The following is a 21,327-nucleotide window of genomic DNA, read 5'->3' on the forward strand; positions in this document are numbered from 1 at the left end:
CGACAACAAAGTTGATCATCGACCTGCTGCCTAGGGTGTCCTGGTGCCATGTGCACTGATGGACACCCTTATGCTTGAACATGGTGTTCGTTATGGACAAACTGTGACTAGCACAGAAGTCCAATAACTGAACACCACTCGGGTTCAGATCAGGGGGGCCGTTCCTCCCAATCACACCCCTCCAGGTGTCACTGTCGTTGCCCACGTGGGCGTTGAAGTCCCCCAGTAGAACGATAGAGTCCCCAATCAGAGCACTTTCCAGCACCTCTCCCAGAGACTCCAAGAAGTTCGGGTACTCTGCACTGCCGTTCGGCCCGTAGGCACAAACAACAGTGAGAGACCTATCCCCGACCCGTAGGCGCAGGGAAATGACCCTCTTGTTCACCGGGGTAAACTCCAACACATGGCGGCAGAGCTGGGGAGCTATGAGCAAACCCACACCAGCCTGCCACCTCTCACCATGGGCAACTCGTCCAGAATGGTGGAGAGTCCATCCTCTCTCAAGGAGTGTGGTTCCAGAGCCCAAGCCATGCGTGGAGGTGATCCCGACTACCTCTAGTCGGAACCTCTCAACCTCACGCACGATCTCAGGCTCCTACCCCGCCAGCGAGGTTACATTCCACGTCCCTAGAGCTAGTTTCCGTGTCCAGGGATTGGGTTGTCTAGGCCCCTGCCTTCGACTGCCGCCCAATCCTCTCCGCACCGACCCCTTATGGTCCCTCCTGTGGGTGGTGAGCCCACGGGAAGGCGGCCCCACGTCGCTCCTTCGGGCTATGCCCGGCCGGACCCCATGGGGAAAGGCCCGGCCACCAGGTGCTCGCGTGCGAGCCCCAACCCCAGGCCTTGAACCCCAAGGAGCAAACAACAGTAGTGTTGAATTTCAGTGGCTAGGAAAAACTCCCTAAGAACACCGAATTTTAGGAAGAAACCTAGAAAGGACCCAGGCTCAGAGGGGTGACCAGTCCTCTTCTGGCTGTGCCGGGTGAGATATTAAGAGTCCAATTGGAATAATTAATACATTTATCTGGGCTATTTAAATTTAGACTAAGTCAGAAGTATGACCCGATGGACAAGGACAGGGATAGCAATGGGCCCCCCAAACCAGGTACTCCGCAGGTGTGGACCAGGACCTCATGTTCTTCTAAAGTTTAAAACGGGAGTAGACTGGGAAAACTCAGAAAATGCATTCCTCATATCAACAACGATTTATAGTGGAGAAGGAGAACTTAGTGGGAAAGGAAAACTGACCCAATCTCCCAGCACAATAGTATAGCAGCGTAAGACCTTGGAACTGAAACGGGGGGGGGGGTCCGGCGACACTGTGGCCCTTCCCGGGGGAGGCCCCGGACAGGACCCAACAGGCAGGAAATCAATCCACCCAATTGCAAAAGTACGCAACAGAGAGACAACAACAAGCCAGTGACTCTTCCCCCGAAAGGCATTGGAGGGAGGGCATCCCAGTGGCGACGAGAGCCCACCTGGCAAGACAACAAGGGTGGACAGTATCAAGCCTACTGATCACCTTCACGCCCCCGGGCCAGGCTACACCTAATTATAAACCTTGCTGTAGAGATGAGTTTTTAGTAGACACTTGAAAGTTTGCACTGAGTTTGCATTTCTAAAGTTAATTGGCAAAACATTCCACAGGAGTGGAGCTCTATGAGAAAAGGCCCTGCCTCCGGCTGTTTGTTTAGAAATTCTAGGTACAGTTAAAAGGCCTGCATCTTGTGATCGTAGGTTACGTGTAGGTATGTATGGCTGGATCATTTCAGCAATGTAAGTAGGAGCAAGCTAGACTTGTCTATGTTTGGCCTTCAGTTTGTTAGGAGGTTCTAGCAGATGAGTGCAGCTACACATATAAGAACAATGCTTGTCCTATGAACCCCCAAGCAAGCTTTAGGCCAAATGCAACATTTTACATAGTAAAATTATGTTTACTCTCCTGAACCAGTTGTCATAGTTCAGAATCAGTCTAGAAGTTTACCTATATCCTTCTGGCTCAACATGCAGTGCCTCATATGGATGTCTTGGTACTTGACTTGTCAATGTTTGGCCTGAAGTTTCTTTGGAGATTCTCGCAGGGGAGTGCAGTCCATCCATTGGGACAAGATATAGCTAGCTTGCCTACCTGAATGGAGGTCCAGACAGCAAAATTAGAAATTCATAAATAAATGTATGCACACTAACATAAGTTATTATATAAATATGTATAAATATATGTATGTATATATATGTATATAAAAATATGTACAATAATTATAATAAAAATAAATGTATGTATTTAATTATATAGAGTACCAATCAAAAGTTTGGACACCTTCAAGTTCAAGAGTATTTATTTTTGCTATTTTGTACATTGTAGAATATTTGTAACTATGTCATAACTATGAAATAACACTTATGGGATCCTGTAATAATGAAATTAGTGTTTACAAATCATAATGCATTGATATTTTTTATTCTAGTAGCCACCCTTTGCCTTGATGACAGCTTTATACAGTCTAGGCATTCCCTCAACCAGTTAATATACACATGAATGAATTCATTGATATACACTCACCTAAAGGATTATTAGGAACACCTGTTAAATTTCTCATTAATGCAATTATCTAATCAACCAATCACATGGCAGTTGCTTCAATGCATTTAGGGGTGTGGTCCTGGTCAAGACAATCTCCTGAACTCCAAACTGAATGTCAGAATGGGAAAGAAAGGTGATTTAAGCAATTTTGAGCGTGGCATGGTTGTTGGTGCCAGACGGGCCGGTCTGAGTATTTCACAATCTGCTCAGTAACTGGGATTTTCACGCACAACCATTTCTAGGGTTTACAAAGAATGGTGTGAAAAGGGAAAAACATCCAGTATGCGGCTGTCCTGTGGGCGAAAATGTCTTGTTGATGCAAGAGGTCAGAGGAGAATGGGCCGACTGATAGAAGAGCAACTTTGACTGAAATAACCACTCGCTACAACCGAGGTATGCAGCAAAGCATTTGTGAAGCCACAACACGCACAACCTTGAGGCGGATGGGCTACAACAGCAGAAGACCCCACCGGGTACCTTTCATCTCCACTACAAATAGGAAAAAGTGGCTACAATTTGCACAAGCTCACCAAAAATGGACAGTTGAAGACTGGAAGAATGTTGCCTGGTCTGATGAGTCTCGATTTCTGTTGAGACATTCAGATGGTAGAGTAAGAATTTGGCGTAAACAGAATGAGAACATGGATCCATCATGCCTTGTTACCACTGTTCAGGCTGGTGGTGGTGGTGTAATGGTGTGGGGGATGTTTTCTTGGCACACTTTAGGCCCCTTAGTGCCAATTGGGCATCGTTTAAATGCCATGGCCTACCTGAGCATTGTTTCTGACCATGTCCATCCCTTTATGACCACCATGTACCCATCCTCTGATGGCTACTTCCAGCAGGATAATGCACCATGTCACAAAGCTCAAATAATTTCAAATTGGTTTCTTGAACATGACAATGAGTTCACTGTACTGAAATGGCCCCCATCGTCACCAGATCTCAACCCAATAGAGCATCTTTGGGATGTGGTGGAACGGGAGCTTCGTGCCCTGGATGTGCATCCCACAAATCTCTATCAACTGCAAGATGCTATCCTAACAATATGGGCCAACATTTCTGAAGAATGCTTTCAGCACCTTGTTGAATCAATGCCACATAGAATTAAGGCAGTTCTGAAGGCGAAAGGGGATCAAACACAGTATTTGTATGGTGTTCCTAATAATCCTTTAGGTGAGTGTATTCACCTATTTGTGGGTGCAGTTATTCATTTATTTTCATATTAATATGTGGATGTATTTATCTATTACTATGGCAGGTTTTGTCCTCCATACTGGTCACACCGCTATGTGTTTATATATGCACTTAAGGTGTGCATGACAAAGGTTAAAACACAAATAACCAAATCCTAAATGTATTATTCAAATAATATTTATTAATCAAAACAAGTGAATATTTGCAAAAAACACATTTTATTAATCACCTACCTTACACAACTGCCTGGGTTCTCTTATGCACAGAAATTTTATAAATTACTCTTTTGGGAAAACCAAAGACGTGATGTCTCCGGTCACATGATGTTCCATCTGAAACAAACTAATTAATGTCATATAATAAGGGACACTCATCCATTCCATTGCTTGAAAATAGAGTAATGGTCTCATGTAACTGGGGCTAACACGGCTCTCCAAACCATGTATTATTGAAATTAAATATAAAATGTTTCCAAAGTAAATAATTAATCCGCTAGTCCATTGATGTTCAATGCAATGTTTTCCTGTCCATTCATTCAGTAGACAATGTCTTAGGAGAAGGGGCTAGTGATGGCCATTCAAGTCTTCATTAGCGTTATTTCAGCAGCAGGATATTATGCTGGCAGCACTCAGATTTTCTTTATCACAATAAAAGCAATCATTGAAATTTATAAGGCAATATAGTTAACAATGTAGTCTGTGAAAAAGAAAAAACAAGAAAAACATTGGAACGGACATTAAACATAAAATGTACAGACTAGATTAAATATTTTGCCTTATACATTTCAATGACGGCTTTTATTTAAAAAAAGAAAATCTGAGTTAGCGCTGCTAGCATAATATCCTGCTGCTAGAAGAACGGTAATGAAGCCTCAAATGGCCATCAATAGAAGGTGCCAGCAACTGGGATGGTTAAGTGTTGTCCCCACTGTAGGTGTTGTAAACAGAAAGACACACACGTAAAGCACAGCAAAACATTTCAGCAGTAATATAAGAAACAGTTATCAAGCATTACTAACAGCCTGGTTGATGCTGATTATGCTTACCTGGTAAAACAGCTATACAAGATCCTACCCTGAGCGACTGAATGTCAACATTTTGTAGTAAAGATTATTAAAAATAATTAAAACATATTAGGTAGAAAATCTATATTAAATGTAAGTAAAATATATAATTGAACTATGCATACTGACAGATTTAAAGAACAGAGGAGTATCAAACACAAAGGCATTTATAAACAAATACATTTATATTTTTTATTGTCACAGAAGTGTAGAGAACACCAAAGTACAGTATACATAAAAGCAGTAGTATTTACAAGGTGAAAACAATTCCTATGGAAGCTTTACAAATATTCATCTCTTTTAGTTACATGCATAGACCAACTGTAAAGGAAAAACATTAAAATAAAATATTACAAGCAGTTGCAAAGCTCCCATTGCACAATGTACAAATGCAATTGTCACTCAAATTAGATTCTTATATCTATAAATATTTTGATTACACATTATAGAACATAACATATGCATGCTTGGCAGTTTTAACAAACAGAACATTTCCTTTCATTCTATAAAACTAATCAGTTCAAAGCATGTGGATTTTATGTAAATATAAATAATTATTCTATAAGCAAAATAGCTACACCGTAGAAAGCTACATGTGTATATATAAATAATTCTCCTATAAGCAAAATAGCTATACCGTAGAAAGCGAACATCTGTAAAATATTACTTGAATGCAGTATCTAGAGAAGGTCCTTGAGACAGTAGATCTGCAGCATATCAGAGTAGTTGAGCCTTTATATTTAAGTATGTGTGAAGAGTTTATATATGTGCTTTCCAGTGTTCATGGATGGTAGTCAGGTTACAGTCAGTTTCACATACACACAGGTATACTATTTCCAAATATTCAGCATAATTTAGCCTATCAATAATATTCAAGTAGCCAACAGCACTAAAATCAACAAAAAACTTTCTTTCATAATACAGTAAAAGTCTTTCACTTCTGTGAAGCATTGCACATTTTCCCTTGAAGATTTAAAAACAGATACTCAGCAGAAGAATAAGTTAACCATAACTTTGGTGTGTCTTCTACTAGACGAAAGTTGTTGATCTTGGAAACAAGTGGCCGCCGTGTGATGTTATCCATATTAGTGCAATAAAAGCAAGTCTTGCTTTGTCGAATGCACTCCAACAGTGCTTTTGCACATCTAGAGAGCTGAGCAGGGGCCTTATATCCTGATGGCACTCTGCTCTGAGTAGCGACACGGCTTGTGGAAGTGCAGTCCTCTCACAGGACAGAAAATAACTTGTGTCCAAGGTAACCATAACAGAACACCCATGCTAGTAGTAGACTGGAGCAGAGTAGTGAAGGGGTTGAGGCTGAAGGCTGGGATGTACGGCTGAGGCTGCATATAGGGCTGAGGCAGGGGCAGTGACCTAGAACTAAGGCTGGGGATGTATAGTAAAAGGCAGTTTTTTGGGCAGGGCCGTAAATTGGGAAAAAGGCTTAGAGCTCATGTGGGGCTGGGGCCTTGAATATGATTTGGAGTCAGCATCCATCAGTGAGTCAGAGACTAGAGCCAGACACACTGGAGTCTGAGAGAAAGGTGGTGATTGCTCTGTAACCCTGGGCCCGGCGTATCATGTCCCTGATCTCCCCATTGAGCTCCATCAGTTTGAAGCAGATCTCAGAGAGATCCTGCTTAGAGCCAACCACAGCAAAGGTGCCTGTCTGGCCCAGTGACTGGTGTCTGAAGTAGATGTTCAGCAATGTCTTGGTCTCATCCTCAGAGATGCTGCCAAATATGTCACTGGGCCACAGCTTTCTGCAAACCCAAAACAAGCAGTAATCACAACAGCAACATCATAAACCAACATTTTATTCCATGTAATGGTCATTATATAAATTCATGAAACATTTGATTTATTTAGAATCAACAGAGGTTAGAGCCACAATTTATTCATGATGAGTCAAACAAAGGGAGCATAATCAAGTTAATCAGATTACCTGCAGTACACAATTTTCTGAATTTTTACCTGCATTCGCGGATATAGCGGATGGCTGTGGTAAACTCTTGGTTCTTCAGGGCTTCTAGGATGGCTTGTACAGCTGCTTCAGAGGAGTGGAAGGTGGGCTCGTAGGAGGACATTTGATGGGCAGCCTGGAGGTCACTGGCGGTCACTGAGGCTGCAGCAGCCCGCAGACTGACATTCAGCTCATTCAGCTCTCTGGAAATGTTCATCAGCTGAGAGAAAGAGAGTGAAAGCGTTTTTTTTTGTCTGTGCTGCCATCGGCCCAAGAGCTAATTTCGTCAAGGCGTGAAGGTTGTGGGCCAAGGGTACAGCTTCACAATCTCAAAGTAAATCTGCTTGCCAGCTTTAAAAGTGGCCTTACTTCCTAACTTAAAGAGTAGAATGTGGTGCTTAAAACGGGAGGAAAAGGTATACAATTGATGATGGACCATAGTGCTCTGACCTTTAGAAGTCCACTATAGAGGCAATAGGATTCCATTTGGGACACTTCCAACAGCCTTACCTCTGGGACAGAGCTGATTGCATGGACCTGCTCAATCAGCTTACAGTAGGACTGAAAGAGCAGCAGCAGCTGGAAGTGGAGCTTGTAGAGCCGTTGACAGAGTTCTAGTTGCTGCTCAAAAAAGAAATTAAATAAATGTGGTAAAAAACAACTCTTGGTAAAACTAAGTTCATGTTGAATAACTCAGTTCATGTTGAAATGCATTTAAATAATCCATTAGCCGTTTTCCTTTTAATTTCTTTGTATGCTTATGATAACCGGGATGGTTTCTGCATGGGGAAAATATACAGTTTTGCTCAAAGGTTTGCATACCCCTTGGAGAATTTATAATATATGTACCATGTTTAAAGAAAACATGAGAGAGCAGGCAAAACACGTCTTTTATTTCTTATAGGATTCATATTCAAATGTAGGATATAACAGAATGCCACAATCGTAAAACAAAACATGGCAACAAAATACAAATGTTATGACCCCTGTTCAAAAGTCTGCATACCCTTAGTTCTTAATACTGTGATTTCCCCCATTTAGCATCAATGACAGCGTGCAGTCTTTTGTAATAGCTGCCCATTCGTCTAGGCAAAATGCCTCCAAGTCTTTGGTAGTCTTGCTTGAACCGCACGTTTGAGATCTTCCCAGAGTGGCTCAATAATATTAAGGTCAGGAGACTGTGATGGCCACTCCAGAATCTTCACCTTTTTCTGCTGTAACCACTGGAGGGTCAACTTAGCCCTGTGCTTAGGGTCATTGTCTTAATGGAAAATCCAAGAGCATCCCATGCTCAGCTTTCGCGCAGAAGAGTGCAAATTGTCTGTCAATATTTTCTGATAACATGCTGCATTCGTCTTGCCATCACAAGATTCCCTGTGCCTTTAGAGCTCACACCCACCAAAAACATAAATGAACCACCGCCATATTTCACAGTGGGGATGGTATTCTGTTCACTTTAGACCTTGTTGACCCCTCTCTAAACATAGCTCTATGGTTGGGACCATAAAGTTCTAGCTTGGTCTCGTCACTCCAAATTACAGTGTGCCAGAAGCTGTGAGGCGTGTCAAGGTGTTGTCGGGCATACTGTAACCAGGCTTTTTTGTGGCATTGGCACAGTAAAGGCTTCTTTCTGGCAACTCGACCATGCAGCAAATTTTTGTTCAGTTATCGTCGTATTGCGCTCCATGAAATAACCACACTGTCTTTTTCCAGAGGACCTTGTTTTTCTCCTGAGGTTACCAGTGGGTTTTTCTTTGTATCCCGAACATGTCTTCTGGCACCTTTCATTGTGGCCGGAAACTTTACAAATGCAGTTTCCAATTTTGACAAGTACCCACAGCCATTGATGTCAATACTGCCCCTCTAGTTAACTACCTAGCCAGTTAGCTAACGTGTGCGCTAGCTAGCAAAGCACAGCAGTGTGCATATAAGATATAATGTATGGATGTGTCAATCACATAGCTTTTTTTCTAATTTCAGTCTTTGTAAACTAATTTCAACCTAATAATTTTTGTTATAATCAGTAAAGTAATTTCATTTTGTAAAGTATGTTTACTCCTATAGAACACTTATGCTGTGGCCTACAAAATAAAATAATTGATTTCCTTATATTAGTTTTCTCATTGTTTTATGTGTGGGAAACATTGGACAGTCAAAGGTCTCTGTCATGTTTTTTTTGTGTTAAAAATGGTCTTGGTCTTGGTCTTGACCTGCTGGGTCTTGGAATTGGTCTGGGTCTCCAGGGTTGTGGTCTTGACTCCATCTTTGCAATTTATACACATACACTAATTGCAATTTAAAAAGCCAAAGGTGTGGGAAATTCTCCTTTAATTGCCATTTTCACCTGTGTGTGTCACCTTGTGTGTCTGTAACATCGTCCCTTTGATCAGGGCCTTTTGGGTGATTTCTGTTATCATTATGATTTAAAAAGGAGTCAAATAACTGTGTGATAATAAATGGTTTCATATGTTTTGGCAAGATCAGTCATATTTTCAAAATCAACGCCAAAATTGTATAATTTCTGCCAGGGTATGCAACCTTATGAGCACAACTGTAGTATGGCTAAGTGTGACCATGTTAATTTAGTGATCTTGGCTTAAGTAGTGTTTAATAGTGACATATCCAAGAATCATCATTAGGTTTGGCACTGGTACAAGATTGTAGACGTATTGTTTGCAAAAATCAATTTCCACCAACTCAGCTTCTTGGATACCAGCCAATTACCTTTGATAGGACCATATTTTAATTCTGACATTTGAATGAACTATGAGTATATGTGAATAGCTATTAACTAATTGGGATACAACATTTTAAAAAGAGTTAGAGACACTGCCCTGCTGCATTAAGATCAGAAAAATAGGAATAAGGTCATTTTGAACTTACTGCCAGAGATTCCATTTGCTACAAAGCAAGCATGTTACAAGACAAGAGAAAGGTGAAAGGAAGACAAAAAATAAATGGCAGGCATGCAACCATCATCAGTCCCAGCTTAGGAGAAATTATTAGTCTAAGACTAAAAATGCTGTTATTTTATTGTCACATGCACAGAGAAAGAGAAAGCAAGAAAGTGGGAGGGAAGGAAGGAAGGAAAGAAAGATGAGAGAGAGGGAAGGGGCAAAATATGAAAGAGACAGAGACAGAGAGAGACAGAGAGAGGGAGAGACAGAGAAGAAAAGATCAGCAGCAGCATAGGAGCTCAAAGCCAGGTGGTCCTGAGTCTCTTTTTTAAAGCCAAGCAAATTAGCAGTTTTTTGCTTTGTCACTTTCGTCGATGCACTGGAACTCTGCTGGGAGTCTGAAAGGTGTTTTAAAGTTTTAGCAGCAATTTAACTGTGAATATGGATTTTTGGGGGATTATAAATAAAACTTATGTTTTTTTGTACTTAGTAGCCTGGATCCAGATCTGTTTGTGTCAGCCATCTACTATGTGCATTGTCATGGCAGAACCTGTTCCCCTGGCCTAATCCCTGAACTGTGTGCTTTTGCCAACTCCATTACAAACAGTACAATGATTGACACAGAGTTGGCGTAATAGCACTAAGCCTACTGATCTCCTACCCAGCAGAGTCAAAATGGGCACATTACACATTGCGATGAGAAAGACGTGATGTGCAGTAACTTAAGTAAGGGGTTGCCCAGAAACAAGCTCAAAGGTTCTGATGATATTTAGGGAGAAAATTAAAATATTTCACTCACAGAGCTACCACAGAGTAATCGAAAGGCAGGAAATGTGAAAGGATTAATAGAAATGGAATCTGAAGTACCCTCCATTACATTATTTTATGAAAACATTGTACCAAGCAATTGGAGCATTTTTTTTTCAAATCTACAAGACAAAACATAACATCTATCATTTTGTCAACATGACAAATAAATATTAAGCTTTTTTTGTTACTGCTAGAGTTATGCAGTCCCTTCCACATTCATAATAGGCATTACTACTGTACAGGTTTAGCCACACAATGTCAATAGAGATCTATTATTCATATCACTGTTTTCTTTTTCATTGTCTTCAAAACATATTCAGTATTTTACCAACCTATAACAAAAGGCTTCATTAACTAATTTATTAATAACAAGATGAGTTTATAAACTGTTCAAAAACAACAGGTTAACTAAGTGAACAAAGTAAGGAAGTCCTACCTTTCCCTCATATTCCCCTGGCTGACTGTTGATCACGACACCCCCACTGCCGTTCGAGAAGGTAACCTTGCAGTTTGTTAACCACTGTGGGATAGGAAGTGGAATTTCTTAGAAGTAGTTCTGATTTGCATGATTAAATGCTGAAACATTGGTACTTTCATCACATTTTGCATCACAAGATGCATGGCTTATGAAAGTATTGAGGTCCCTTTAAATGATTTAGAAATAATTAGCTCTGAGGCTCTTGTAGGGTCAATCAATGTAAATCAATTATAAATAAGTGTATAACTCAACAAAATATGAAAATGTGAAAGGCTCTACATACTGTATAAAGCCCAACATTTGTCACAAAAGTAACTCAATAATGCAGTAGCTCAGCCTCCTCTAGTATAATCAGTTACCAGGTATATTTAATGTAATTTCTTCCATTAGCTTAATTTGAGTCAAAGTGAAGTTGCTACTTTTTTTTCCATTCCTAGGTAGTCTGACAGGGTTTCAAACTGCCCAAATAGTAGGAGACCAAAAAACATTTTGTTGCAAACATCTTTTACTCATGGTATTTGGAGCAAAAATAAAAAGCACTGACAATAACACATCATGTATATGCACTAAGACCCTAAATATGTATACTGTGGATCTTCAACAACTTTTCTTTTAATCCGCATAGCACCAATAATTGAATTATGGTCATTATACACTTGTCTTTTTAATCACCAGAACCGATTTTTTGTGCATTAAATAGCACACTTTCATGTACCGTTTCTGATGTTTTTTACTTTGCCACAGTACTGATCGTCTGTTTGCTGAAATCCCCTCTCCCTCAATTTATTGCTAAAATGTTTAAACACCTCAGTTTTTGCGGGCTTCCTCCAAAATCTTAGAGATGTGCTCTCACATCTGTATTGCTCCATCTGTCCTCTACCAGTCAGTATGCAAGATAGCAAGTAGTGCGTGACTCTTTGTATCGTAGCTAGTTGGAAAATATCAACAATTGCTCTACTAATAATACACCGCGAAATCAACTCATTCATTTGGAAGTAACCTGAGGCCCATTTATTCAAGCGGACCAGGGTGCAATTCTTGTTTTCTCCTCACCAAATGGACCGGACTACGTTAGAGTGTTCCAGGGTTTGATTCAACCGGACTAAGCAATATAGGTGAGAAAACAACTGAAAACACTTTGTAAAATCAACTTGTGTAATGACTTACAGCTATGGCAGCGTTTTTCCTGTTATTGTAAGTGTCCAAATATTCTTGGAGTTCCAGTACACTAAATTTCATCTTCTCCAGCAGCCCATAGGATATGATCTGAGAAAAGGAAATATTGTTTTACACTTGGGATGACCAAATAGGTTAGAATGTAGTGTTAAGAGGAGATGGAAAAGTCAGGTGATTGTATACCATCAAGAGATACATGATATACAGTGAGGGAAAATTATTTGATCCCCTGCTGATTTTGTACGTTTGCCCACTGACAAAGAAATTATCAGTCTATAATTTTAATAGTAGGTTTATTTGAGCAGTGAGAGACAGAATAACAACAAAACAATCTTGAAAAATGCATGTAAAATTTTTTTATAAATTGATTCGAATCTTAATGAGTGAAATAAGTATTCGACACCTCTGCAAAGCATGACTAAGTACTTGGTGGCAAAACCCTTGTTGGCAATCATAGAGGTAAGATGTTCCTTTTAGTTGGCCACCAGGTTAGCACACATCTAAGGAGGGATTTTGTCTTCTTCAAGTCACTATGGTTTCGAGGTTGACATTTAGCAACTCGAACCTTCAGCTCCATCCACAGATTTTCTGTGGGATACGGTCTGGAGACTGGTTAGGCCACTCCAGGACCTTAATGTGCTTCTTCTTGAGCCACTCCTTTGTTGCATTGGCCGTGTGTTTTAGGGCATTGTCATGCTGGAATAGCCATCCATGACCCATTTTCAATGCCCTGGCTGAGAGGAGGTTCTCACCCAAGATTTGACAGTACATGGCCCCATCCATCGTCCCTTTGATGCAGTGAAGTTGTCCTCTCCCCTTAGCAGAAAAACACCCCCAAAGCATAATGTTTCCACCTCCATGTTTGTTGGTGGGGATGGTGTTCTTGGGGTCATAGGCAGCATTCCTCCTCCAAACACGGCAAGTCGAGTTGATGCCAAAGAGCTTGATTTTGGTCTCATCTGACCACAACACTTTCACCCAGTTCTCCTCTGAATCATTCAGATGTTCACTGGCAAACTTCAGATGGGCCTGTACATGTGCTTTCTTGAGCAGGGGGACCTTGCAGGTGCTGCAGGATTTCAGTCCTTCCCGGCGTAGTGTGTTACCAATTGTTTTCTTGGTGACTATGGTCCCAGCTGCCTTGAGATTATTAACAAGATCCTCCCGTGTAGTTCTGGGCTGATTCCTCACCGTTATCATGATCAATGCAACTCCACGAGGTGAGATCTTGCATGGAGCCCCAGACTAAGGGAGATTGACAATTATTTTATGTTTCTTCCATTTGTGAAAAATCGCACCAACTGTTGTCACCTTCTCACCAAGCTGCTTGGCGATGGTCTTGTAGCCCATTCCAGCCTTGTGTTGGTCTACAATCTTTTTCCTGACATCATTGGACAGCTCTTTGGTCTTGGCCATGGTGGAGAGTTTGGAATCTGATTGATTGCTTTTGCGGAGAGGTGTCTTTTATACAGGTAACAAGCTGATATCAGGAGCACTCCCTTTAAGAGTGTTCTCCTAATCACAGCTCATTACCTATATAAAAGACACCTGGGAGCCAAAAATCTTTCTGATTGCAGAGGGGTCGAATACTTATTTCACTCATTAAAATGCAAATCAATTTATAACATTTTTGACATGCGTTTTTCTGAATCTTGTTGTTATTCACTGTTCTCTCACTGTTCAAATAAACCTATCATTAAAATTATAGACTGATAATTTCTTTTGTCAGTGGGCAAACGTACAATAATTTAAAATATTTTTTTTCCCTCAATGTATAACATGGTGGACTTCAAAGTCAGAATAAAACAAATGTCTGAGTATTAATCTCTACTACTCACAGTGTCAGCATCTACAAACATTGTGGGACACTCAGAACATGATGTCAGCATCTGGGATGACCTGAGAAACTTAGAACCTATCCCTCGCAGGCCATCTCCTAGGTAAACTGCAGCGTCACAGGTCAGGGAGCAGAATTTACTCTGTATACTCTGAAAAGAAAATAAATCGGGATAGTTGTTTTGATGCCAAACAATAAAAAATTATGCAGTTTTCTCTATGCATAAAATGGCATGTACTATATATTTGCATGCTCTGCATCAGGTTTAGTCTACACAGCTTCCCCATAAGCTGTGAATACATTGCAGAAGGATGTGAAATAGAATAATGTTATTCCTATTGTTGATTTGAAACACACAGATTAGAAGGCTGCCAAAAAACTAATTCCCAATGTTTTTAAATCCGCTCTTTTAAAGAGCCACTGTGTACACATCAACCATTTATAATGTCCTTCCATCTGAAAAGTGCCAGGAAAACAATCATTTGTTTATAAGACATCATGAGAGTGACTACCGATTCAATATTGTTAAAAGAGACAGAGCATCCCCGAAAAATAACCTGCAGCACACCTGAGCTTCATTTCAACTGGAATTGTTATTGGTGGTGATATGTCTGAGACAGTTTGAATAATATTTTTATGTAAGTTGAGACTTTTTTAGAACTGTGTTTTTTGTGGGTGAGACAATGTCAATGTAATGGGGGGAATGTCAGTGGGGTAACAGAGTGCACCTTTACACTGTCCTGTCCACTTTCATCATTTTAGCTAATAACATTGTTTTAATGTTGGGTTTCATGTTGTTTTTTAATATTAACAAAATGTAGTGTTCTTGACGAGTGGGCAGCTAATGGGGCAACTAAATATGACCACTCTGGTAAAATACCAAAAATGAAACAAAATTGTTAGCTTTGGTCGATTAACTGAATCAAACCATGCTATCAAGTTAGCATGCAATTTCTACATAAAGTAATTACTGAGGAATATCCCAATTAACAAAAAGACCCCTGATTTTGAACAAATAGAGTAATCCAGGTAAGTATAGTGTATCCTAAATAAGCACCCTATTCCCTAAGTAGTGCACTGTTTCACCAGAGTCCTACGGACCCTATTAAAAACATAGTGCATTTCAAAAACAGCCCCATGGATTCCCTTTATAATACACAGTTTGGACGGAAGTCCAGGGGTTATCAACAGCATTTAGGTGTCCTATCTCTGACACATGATGTCAGCAGTATGGCACCCTGTATCCCGGTGCAGCCTTGCCGCTAAAGCTAAGCAGGGTTGGTCCTGGTTTATGCACAGATACCAGATCCAGATGGAAGTGTTGTTGGAGGGCCAGTAGGGGGCACACTTCAATCTGGACTAAAGATCAAATCTCAGTGCCACAGGTGACATTACATTGCTGTCTTTTGGGTGTTAAAGAGGTGTCCTGACCTTCGGTGGACACTTAAGATTAATTGGCACTGACCATGCCAAATTTAAAATGTGTCCCTCTAACCCTCATGGCAACCTAATCCTTCCCAGCTTCCAAGTAATTATTTTCCCCCTTTAACCATTTCCCAGGTTTTTGTAAATTAGAAGGTTTTCAGTCAACTTACCAGGCTAAATAATTAGTTTAAGGTTATACAATAATGTTGCCTATATTACACTGTACAACACCTCGGAAAAAACGTTTTTAGATTATCTTGTGTCTTATAGCAAAGATAGATGGGTTGGCTTTACTGGGCCATCATCATAGATGAAATCCCAAATGGTGCCCAGTCTCTTACTTAGTGCAGTATTTTTCACCAGGGTGCAAAGGTATCTGACAGGGCACTAAAGGGAATGAATTGCAAACGTGACCAGGAATGTTATGTGTGTAAACTGGTCCTGAACAGTACCAGCAGGCTTTTACAGTTGTTATTGTGTATTCTATTTAGCAACAAAAAATTACTGAAAAGTGTCAGATTTAAGACAATTTTAACTATACAAACCTTAGCAACACAACTTTGCAATAGCCAATCAGATGATGAGAAGAAATCTCCAGTCAACTTTAACACAGTTCTCAATAGGACTACCTGAAACAACAGTTCATCCGAAACACCCATAGGAGTAAAGTACAGGTAGTGAGCAATGTGAATCCACTATCTACCTGAAAGAGGGAGGAGAAGACGTTGAAGGTGTAGACGGCACAGGAGCCGTCTGTGTCGGACACCAGTTGGTTGATGTGCCTCCGCCACGCCTCCTCTGAGTCGTTGCACGCTGCTGGCTGGAACGCCGCCAGGATGGCAGAGAAGAAGGGCGACGGAGGTGGGGAAGAACGAGAATCCATCAGCTCCTCTCTCTCTTCCTCGCTGAGACTGGTTGAGGAAGACCAGGTACACACATCCATCAAAACATGCAAGAAGAAATAGCAGCACTCCTAAAACCCTCTTCAAACTATCACACTAACAAGAAAAATATTTGTGATGATCAACATGTTTCTTTTCACTTTTAAAATGGGAAATGTGGAGTTGCAACCTCAATATTCAGATCAATAAATGAATGGCATTTATCTATTGATTCTTAAAGAAAGTATAACTTATTTTTATGTCTCATGAGCTCATTTCAACTGACAAAATATCAAAATATCAATATAAAAAAATGAAAATAAAATTTAATTAATTTATGAATTATTAAACTTCAGGAACACACACTTGTAATTGGTTAGTCATACAAAAACTCACAGGTTCTCAAACCTCTCTTCTGGGACCGGCAGACATGTTTTTATATCTTTCCAGAGCTAGCACTAACTAAGGATCACTCCATTGATTAGGTGAATACTGGGCTACAACAAAACGTGAAATGTCTGCTAGTCCCTGAGGACAGTTTTGAGAACCTCTGTTATAACTAAACAGTGCTATGTACCTGGGCAGACAGCTGGAGTCCAGGTCCAATTCACCTCTGTAGTCATCTGGAGCCAGCTTTTCCAGGCTAAAGCTGTCACCGCTGCAGTCAAACCCCAGTGGGAGCTCACTGATGGACAGGGATATGTAATTCTCATGGTTGTTTGTGTCCTTATCTTCTGTTGATACCTGAGGCTGGATGCAGGGAGAGAGGGAAAGAGAGATCATATGGCCCATGTCAGATTGCTATGCTCCAAATAAAACCTTATTACCAACCGTTGTGCTCATAAGTTTGCATACCCAGGCAGACATTTTGAAATTTTGGCATTGATTTTGAAAATATGACTGATCATGAAGCCATCTATCATGAAATCTATCATGAAAGCCATCCATCACTGATCATGAAACTATCCTTTTATTTAAGGATAGTGATCATATGAAGCCATCTATTATCACACAGTAGTTTGGCTCCATTTAAATCCTAATGATAACAGATATCACACAAATGACCCTGATCAAAAGTTTACCCTTGAATGTTTGGCCTTGTTAAACAAGTTAAAATGTCAATTAAAGGTCAGTTTCCCACACCTGTGGCTTTTTAAATTGCAATTAGTGTATGTGTATAAAGAGTCAATGAGTTTGTTAGCTCTCATGTGGATGCACTGAGGAGGCTAGATACTGAGCCATGGGGAGCGGAAAAAACTGTCAGAAGATCTGCGTAACAAGGTAATCAAACTTAATGAAAATGGAAAAAGATATACAAATATATTCAAAGCCTTGCAAATGCCAGTCAGTTCTGTTAATCACTTATTAAGAAGTGGAAAATTCGGGGATGTCTTGATACCAAGCCACGTTCAGGTTGACCAAGAAAGATTTCAGCCAAAACTGCCAGAAGAATTGTTTGGTATACAAAGAAAAACCCACAGGTAACCTCAGGGGAAAACCAGGCTGCTATGAAAAAATAAGGTTGTTTCAAGGTGCACAATACGACGATACTTGAACAAAAATGAGCTGCATGATCGAGTTGCCAGAAAGAAGCCTTTACTGCGCCAATTCCACAAAAAAGCCTGGTCAGAATATGCCCAACATCTTGACATGCCTCACAGATTCTGGCACACTGTAATTTGGAGTAACAAGATGAAAATAGAGCATTATGGTCACAACCATAAGTGCTATGTTTACAGAGGGGTCAAAAAGGCCTATAGTGAAAAGAATACCATCCTCACTGTGACGCATGGTAGTGGCTGACTGATGTTTTAGGGGTGTGTGAGCTCTAAAGGCATGGGGAACCTTGTGAAAATGTATGGTAAGATGAATGCAGCGTGTTGTCAGAAAATACTGGCAGACAATTTGCATTCTTCTACACGAAAGCTGCGCATAGGATGCTCTTGGACTTTCCAGCACGAAAATGACCCTAAGCACAAGGCCAAGTTGACCCTCAAGTGGTTACAGCAGAAAAAGGTTCTGGAGTGGCCATCACAGTCTCCACTCTCGGGATACCTCTAACATGCGATTCATGCAAGACGACCAAAGACTTTGCATGACCTGGAGGCATTTGCCAAGACGAATGGGCAGCTATACCACCTGCATGAATTTGGGGCCTCATAGACAACTATTACAAAAGACTGCATGCTGTCATTGATGCTAAAGGTGGCAATACACAGTATTAAGAACTAAGGGTTTGCAGACTTTTGAACAGGGGTCATTAAAAAAAATTCTGTGTTGCCATGTTTAGTTTTATGATTGTGCCATTCTGTTATAATCTACAGTTGAAATTCCATAAGAAATAAAAGTAATGTGTTTTGCCTGCTCACTCATGTTTTCTTAAAAAATGTTACATGTATTACCAATTCTCCAAGGTTATGCAAACTTTTGAGCATAAATGTATGTGGCACACTTGTTTTGACCAGGGCACAGCGGAGACATTCGGGATGCAGTTTCAATGATTCCAAAATCGTCTACTGAACCCAAACTGATTTTTATCCACACTTGTGTTTAAAAATAATCAGTGCTGAATGTGGGAGAGGTTTAGGAAATGTTTACTGACTCAAACAATGCAGTCAGTGTAGGTTAACCAGTTTACACATTAGGTGTAAAAGCATTTCATGAATATGACACATTCCTCCTAAATATAATAATTTTTTTCAAAGTATGTATAAGGAATAAAATATAGGCAAACTGACCTTTTCCAATGGACAAAGACACTGCAGGCTGTGCTTTCTTTCAAATTTGTTTTTATGAGTGTGAACTAATGTCAAATATGTCTAATCAAATGTTAGGTGTACCGTAGGTGACACTCTGGCCGTACACACTCATGTAAAGACAGGCAATGTGTAAACCTTCATTTACCCCCCACAATCAACATGCCAAGAGTTTTCTGATGTTACATAGAACCACCCACTGACAAGCAGTAGGTTTACATATTGCCTTCATGTTTCAACAGAAATAGAACCACCTTGCTGCTTAATCACCCACAAAACCCTCAAAGCACCCTAGGCCTCAAAAGGCAATGTAGAATATGACACCAACCGGCCATTATCAGCCCAGAAAATTAGATAAAGATGTTAGAGGATTAGAAGAATTTGCTGTGACATGCAGCTGTCTAGAAGCTTTCCAAAATACTGGTTCCTGCCATATTCGCTGTGAAGAAAAATGGTGAAGATTCCCAACAACATACACAGACCAACTAACAGGTTATGGACAGACACCTCAACGCTAATCCCTGACACAGAATAAAACATTCGTATTTGGCAGCGTTAAAGAATTCTACAATGTAGGTGCGGTAGGAGGAACAGGAGTGTGTGGCCGCCAAATGTCAGTCACTCTGAAGCCTTTATTCACCCTTGGCTTCGAGTCCTCTGGCAGTGAGACCTCACAACTAGAAGTTTGTTCATGGAGGGAGAGATGTGGAAGGTCAGTAGCTGAAGCATCGCGGGAAGTGGACAGAGAGTCCAGACGACTGACCTCCTCGGTGGGAGATAGGTTGATGATCTGCAATAAGATAAAAGTCTGGCTCAGAGTTCTCTTCCCATCTTAATGCTCAGAGTTGGTTTCAAGTTGTATTAGCTTTCTTATGCATACTTTAATTGAGTGCTATTATTTTTAATCTGGGGTGCAAGATGTTTGGCAGAAAACAGATGGTACTTTAACCTGGATCTTCTAGTCACATCTCTGAAGCTCTCACATCTTCAACATTAAAATACTACACACTTATGTATTTAAATAGAATACTTTTAGAGATGAACAGAGGAGTTTTACTCCTGCTGGTTGACTGTGAACATGTAATCAATGACAGTCAGATACTGTAAAACAAGAAAGTTCAGCCCGGCTGCGAGTAAAAGTGATTGTGAGAACAAGGCAGGGGGTTTTCAAGAGCAGATATTTATGGGCCAATGCCAGCTTTGTTGTGAGAAGTGGCCTATAGTATGTTCCTTTCCTGTGCTAATCCCGAAACCTAGTGTACAGATGGCCATTTTGCGTATCACAAATGTACATTTAACACATTAAATCAGATATGGATTACTGTAGAGGGATAGCTAATAGCTATACACAATGCCTACCATTAATGAAAACAGAGACAGTCAAATAGTCATTTCCAGCTATTTTGATTTTCATAATGAGTTGGTTTTAGGTAACTATATTCACTTGTTCTATTAAAACAGTTTACCTTAAAAATTGAAAAGAAACAGAAACGAAAAGACTGTCTGTATACAACCCCAAGAACATTGGTGCTGGAAACAATATGTACAGTTGGGAGAACAAGTATTTGATACACTGCCGATTTTGCAGGTTTTCCTACTTACAAAGCATGTAGAAGTCTGTAATTTTTATCATAGGTAATCTTGAACTGTGAGTGACGGAATCTAAAAATCCAGAAAATCACATTGTATGATTTTTAAGTAATTAATATGCATTTAATTACTCAAATACTTGTTGTCCCAACTGTATACTACAAACTCGAATCCAAAAAAGTTGGGACACGGTACAATTTGTGAGTAAAAGAGGAATGGAATAATGTACAAATCTCAAACTTATATTTAATTCACAATAGAATATAGATAACATATCTAATGTTGAAAGTGAGACAATTTGTAATAATATAATAATAACATCCAAAGATTCAGAGAATCTGGAACAATCTCTGTGCATAAGGGTCAAGGCCGAAAAACCATACCATACTGGATCTTCGGGCCCTCAGACGGCACTGCATCAAATACAGGAATGATACTGTAATGGAAATCACAACATGGGCTCAGGAATACTTCCAGAAAACATTGTCGGTGAACACAATCCACCGTGCCATTCGGCGTTGCTGGCTAAAACTCTATAGGTCAAAAAAGAAGCCGTATCTATACAGGATCCAGAAGCCCAGGCGTTTTCTCTGGGCCAAGGATAATTTAAAATGGACTGTGGCAAAGTGGAAAAGTGTTCTGTGGTCAGACAAATCCAAATTTGAAGTTCATT

The 21,327-nt window shown here is 40.2% G+C and overlaps 1 protein-coding gene across 6 annotated transcripts in view; it reads right to left on the reverse strand.

Annotated features, from left to right (window-relative positions):
• Positions 1-5,007: 5,007 nt before the first annotated feature.
• frya (furry homolog a (Drosophila)) overlaps positions 5,008-21,327 on the reverse strand; it is a 190,521-nt gene continuing 174,201 nt past the window's right edge. For 4 of the 6 annotated variants that reach the window (XM_020044499.2, XM_013133146.3, XM_013133153.3 and 1 more), the window contains 10 exons: positions 19,705-19,854; positions 16,886-17,058; positions 16,131-16,338; positions 14,004-14,153; positions 12,157-12,255; positions 10,948-11,031; positions 9,688-9,705; positions 7,315-7,425; positions 6,816-7,024; positions 5,008-6,604 (listed from right to left, as the gene is read on the reverse strand). In XM_020044499.2, coding sequence (XP_019900058.2) covers positions 6,346-6,604; positions 6,816-7,024; positions 7,315-7,425; positions 9,688-9,705; positions 10,948-11,031; positions 12,157-12,255; positions 14,004-14,153; positions 16,131-16,338; positions 16,886-17,058; positions 19,705-19,854 — 1,461 coding nt within the window. In that variant the 3' untranslated portion in view covers positions 5,008-6,345. The remainder of the gene's footprint in view (positions 6,605-6,815; positions 7,025-7,314; positions 7,426-9,687; positions 9,706-10,947; positions 11,032-12,156; positions 12,256-14,003; positions 14,154-16,130; positions 16,339-16,885; positions 17,059-19,704; positions 19,855-21,327) is intronic. The other 2 variants (XM_020044498.2, XM_013133157.3) reach the window with 1 other exon arrangement.

This window comes from Esox lucius, chromosome 1 (assembly GCF_011004845.1).
Source record: "Esox lucius isolate fEsoLuc1 chromosome 1, fEsoLuc1.pri, whole genome shotgun sequence".
NCBI lineage: Eukaryota > Metazoa > Chordata > Actinopteri > Esociformes > Esocidae > Esox > Esox lucius.